The sequence below is a fragment of the Podarcis vaucheri genome (genome assembly GCF_965113315.1).
Source record: "Podarcis vaucheri genome assembly, chromosome: 14".
Taxonomy (NCBI): domain Eukaryota; kingdom Metazoa; phylum Chordata; class Lepidosauria; order Squamata; family Lacertidae; genus Podarcis; species Podarcis vaucheri.
The window spans coordinates 3,456,630-3,461,300 of NC_138752.1; the positions used below are offsets into that span (position 1 = coordinate 3,456,630).

Genomic DNA, 4,671 nt, shown 5'->3' on the forward strand with positions numbered 1-4,671 from the left:
CCTCAAATTATACACTGTTCTTCAGTTTTCTCTAGTAAAGTGTTATCAGGATTTCTTTTCTCTCTCTAGACCCCATTTGCATTATTTAAACTGCTCCCTCTTCAAAACCAACTTCTCCTGTCCCGGGTATTGCTGTAACTGTTCTTCAGCTTGTATAGGGCAGTCACCTACTGCACCTATCCTGCCAGTCTGACAGCTTTTGTGCTCCTTCTTGTCAGTGGCAAACCAAATGTTCAGCAATATTGTGTGGTAGAGTCCTTCTCAGATTGTACCCAGTGTTTCAGTAAACTAAGACTGCAATCTTATTCCCAGCCACCTGGAGATAAGCCTCATTGAAAGCGACAAACATGCATAAGGTTCATAGAATTGTAGAGTTGGAAGGGACCCCGAGGGTCATCTAGTCCAACCCTCTACAATGAAGGAATCTCAGCTAAAGAATCTCTGACAGATGGCCATCCAACCTCTGCTCAAAAACGTCCAAGGAAGTAGAGTTCACCAACTCCCACAGGAGAGTCCACCAACTCCCATAAGGTAAAGGTACCCCTGCCTGAGCGGGCCAGTCTTGACAGACTCTGGGGTTTGTGCGCCCATCTCACATCTATTGGCCGGGGGCCAGCGCTGTCCGAAGACACTTCCGGGTCACGTGGCCAGCGTGACAAAGCTGCATCTGGCGAGCCAGCGCAGCACACGGAACACCGTTTACCTTCCCGCTGGTAAGCGGTACCTATTTATCTACTTGCACCCGGGGGTGCTTTCGAACTGCTAGGTTGGCAGGCGCTGGGACCGAACGGCGGGAGCGCATCCCGCCGCGGGGATTCGAACCGCCGACCTTTCGATCGGCAAGCCCTAGGCGCTGAGGCTTTAACCCACAGCGCCACCCGCGTCCCTATAGTAAGAGCCAAATAGCTCTTACTGTCAGAAAGTTCTTCCTGTTTAGTCAGAATCTCCTTTCTTATAACTTGAAGCCATTGGTTCGATTCCTACCCTCCAGAGCAAAATAAAAGAAGCTTGCTTTATCTTCCATGTGACAGCCCTTGAGATACGTGAAAAGGCTATCATATCTCCTCTCAGTCTCCTTTTTTCCAGGCTAAACATACCCAGTTCCTTCAAGCACTCCTCGTAAGGCTTGGTTTCCAGACCCTTGATCATCTTGGTCTCCCTCCTCTGCACATGTTCCAGCTTGTCAACATCCTTCTCAAATTGTGGAGCCCAGAACTGAAGGCAGGATTCCAGGTGTGGTCTGACCAAGGCAGAAGAGAGTGGGACTGTGACTTCCCTTGATCTGGACACTAGACTTCTCTTGATGCAGCCTTGGATAGTGTTAGATTTCCCTCCCTGCTGCATCACACTGTGGACTCATGTCTAGCTTCTGGTGGTCTACTAAAACCCCTAGACCCTTTTTGCATGTACTGCTAGTAAGCCAGGTGTCTCCCATCCTATATTTGTGTATCTGGTTCTTCCTGCCTAAGTGCAGAACATGACATTTGTCCCTATTGAAACTCATTTTGTTAGTTTGGGCTGCCAATTAAAGCTCATTTAGTTTTAGAAAGAACTAGGTAGAGAAACAAAAATCATGTTTTATTATGCACCATCAGTAATAATTCAAAAAAATAAATGCAGACAAACTACTATAAATTATGCAGGTGACACTGGTGATCAAATGACAGCAAATATTGGTAATTAAAAGGTAATCAAAAGGCCCAAATTCTCATGCGGATGGGGGGAGGAGTGAAGAGTTGCTTAGCAATCATGGGGACCCAGACAAGACCATAAGCATCTCATGATTGAGTGAACCAATCGATGGAGTAGTCAATGAGTCTTTAGACAGGTGAACACAGAGAATATGATGATCCCTTGCTGGCTGTTTTCTTAAGGGAATACTGAAGGAATTACTGGAAAAACAAAAACAAAAACAAACCCAGACACCTCGCCCTTGCCTCACTTGTCACTTACAAATGTAGAGCAGGGTGATGGCAGATGACCTAGAAATCTACCAAATGGATGCAAAATTATGCCCAGAGGGAGAGCGTGTGTAAAATGCACCCAGCTTACTGTTGCAAGATACTGTTCAAAGGAATCCTAAGCCAGTCCAAATAAAATTTATTTTGGTGATGTTCAAGTGACTAAAAGGTGTCTTCCCAAATTAAGACTGGTGTTTCAAGATTCGAATTTTCCTTCTTAAGGCAAATCACATTATTATTAATGCTTTTCAGTCAGGGGAAAAACCCTCAATAACAAGTAAATCAGGAGTAGTAATTTTAAAACACAGAAAATATGCCTCATCTCCTCTCTTAGTATAGGCATTAATTTCTTCTTATCACAGTTAGGATCACAACTCAGGCTTGCTCAAGTTCCACTAGGACTCCGTTGCAGTCCTTAGGATGGAGGAAAACCACCAGTTTCCCATGGGCCCCAATTCTGGGCTCTTCACTCAAAACACGGATCTTCTTCTCCTTCAGTTCAGCTATGGCATCTGTTATACTGTTCACCTTTAAAAGAAAAGAAAACTTTTGTCTAAGAAGGATATGGTGGAAACAATACTGAATCTCAACATAAAAAAAGAAAATTGGATGAAGATCACAAGAGATGCGAAGGCTGGAAAACAGGTTTGTGCTTTAAAAACTAACAAGCCAAGGGCAGCCTGGCTGCTGCTGTAGCAAACCAAAGGCTGTGTAGGCTGGGCTTTCCCCACAGGGAGTGGCAGACCAGAGGCAGGACATGAGGGCAATAGCCCCTCCTGCCTGTGACCTCCAGCAACTGCGATTCAGAGAAGCCTGATCAGGTCTATATAGCCACTGGCAGCCTTATCCTCCTCCCAGAATTCATCTAATCCCCTTTTAAAGCCTTCCAAGCTGGTGGCCATCTCTACATCCTGTGATAGAAAATTCCATAGTTTAACCATGTGCTTTTTAAGAACTGCTTCCTTTCATCTGTCCTAAATCTTAGTTCAGATTTGTTGGATGATCTCAGTGGGTTCTACTCCTACGAGAAAGGGGAGAAAGGGGACAGAGAGACGCTCTGTCTCCACACCACACTAGGTTTTATATAACTCTTTCATATTGGTCCCTTGCTCGTGTTTTTTTCTAAATTAGATCACCCCAATTCACAAACAAGCTTCTCAAAACATACCTTAATGAGGGCTAGAAATTTGACCCCTTAAAAGGAAGTAAAGAAATCAGGTAGTAAAGAACCTTAGGAGTCTCAGAATTTCGAATACACTGCCTTACTATGAAGTAAAGCATCCAGGTTTTTCAATGTGATTTTAAAATAAAATTTCCAAAAAAAAGGAAAGCGGAGTGGAAATACCTCAATGCAGATATGGTGCATTCCTCCCTCCTTGTTTTTCTTCAGGAAACCAGCGATTGGGCTGTTCTCCCCTAGTGGGTGCAGAAGTTCCAACTTTGTGTTGCCCAGGTCCACAAAGACTGTGTAGACGCCGTGTTCAGGAAGGGGTACCATTTTGCTCACCTGAGCACCCAACACATCCCTGTACAAAGAGGTGGCTTTTTCTAAATTGGGCACTGCGATAGCCACATGGTTCAGTCGACCCAGTTTCCACAGAGACTTCTGAGCCAAGGAAGCAGCATCTGCCAACGTCCGTACTGTTGGAGCAGCTCTTTTTTGCAACCAACTGAGAAGCCCTGAAAAGAAGAGCGAGAGAGAAAGACTGAGAAAATAACCGCTTCTAAGCAATAAAACCAATGCATACCTTTCTCTCTTCTCCAGGGCATCTCCCCCATGTCATTACATTAAGAGATTTGCAATCAGGTACCACACAACACAAAATGGAAATAAGAAATCAGCAGAGGCTGAAGGGTCTCCCTGACATTAGTCCAGTGGACTTTCAGCCTTAATTCCCCTCAGCCAAAGAAAGCTGGCGTGGTGGGGTGGACAGAGTACCCAGAGGTCTTTGGGCTCCAACTCCCATCAGCCCCAGCCAGCAGGGCCAACAGCCAGGAAGGATGGGAGTTGGAGTCCAGCAATATCTTTCTTGTAAGGATTATAGCCAGTTAATGTATCTGAAGTGCTTTGAATGTTCATAGTATTTGATGTTAGGAAGTCTTATTATTATTCAATATGGGAAAGGTATTTACCTTTAGTATTAATAGACATTGGAAATACATTTACCAACATTTTCAGGGTTTGTTATGCTGAAGGAACTGCTTGCACAACTGTGACGTCAAGTAGGCTTGAAGCAGTTTCCTCCAAATATTCAGCAACTCCTTGCACCCAAGTTTGAGATTCCCAGGTGCCATACATGCTTTATGGGAGCTTTATGGGAGAAAACCTTTGGCATTTATCCTCCCAGCTGTTAAGCACACTGCAAAATGTCTTACTTTGTCACTTTCGCTAATGTGTTAAAATGTGAATATGAACAGGCTTCTGCATTTTTCCATCCCCAAATTTAGTCTGTCGTGGTTATCACACTTCCTAAACGCTCTTATTTCTGGAAACCATTACAGGCATGCAGCATGCCTGCTTCATGCTGAGCCGTGGGGAAATGCCAAAGGGCAGAGTTTTCGTTCAACTTTCCAAGAACTACTGGATCGACGTGGCATTCAGACTAATACAACTGGACGTCACTCTCCCTTCAGACTGGCACCATACATTCAGAGCAGCATCATGCCACTTCAAACAGTAATGACTCCCTCCCCAAAGAATCCTGGGTGC

General features: G+C 44.7%; 1 protein-coding gene across 1 annotated transcript in view; it reads right to left on the minus strand.

Annotated features, from left to right (window-relative positions):
• Nucleotides 1-1,557: 1,557 nt before the first annotated feature.
• Nucleotides 1,558-4,671, minus strand: part of MCEE (methylmalonyl-CoA epimerase) — a 5,124-nt gene continuing 2,010 nt past the window's right edge. The window contains exons 2-3 of the mRNA XM_082199443.1: nucleotides 3,307-3,641; nucleotides 1,558-2,489 (exon numbers count right to left, since the gene is read on the minus strand). Of these exons, the coding sequence (XP_082055569.1) occupies nucleotides 2,337-2,489; nucleotides 3,307-3,641 (488 nt within the window). The 3' untranslated portion in view covers nucleotides 1,558-2,336. The remainder of the gene's footprint in view (nucleotides 2,490-3,306; nucleotides 3,642-4,671) is intronic.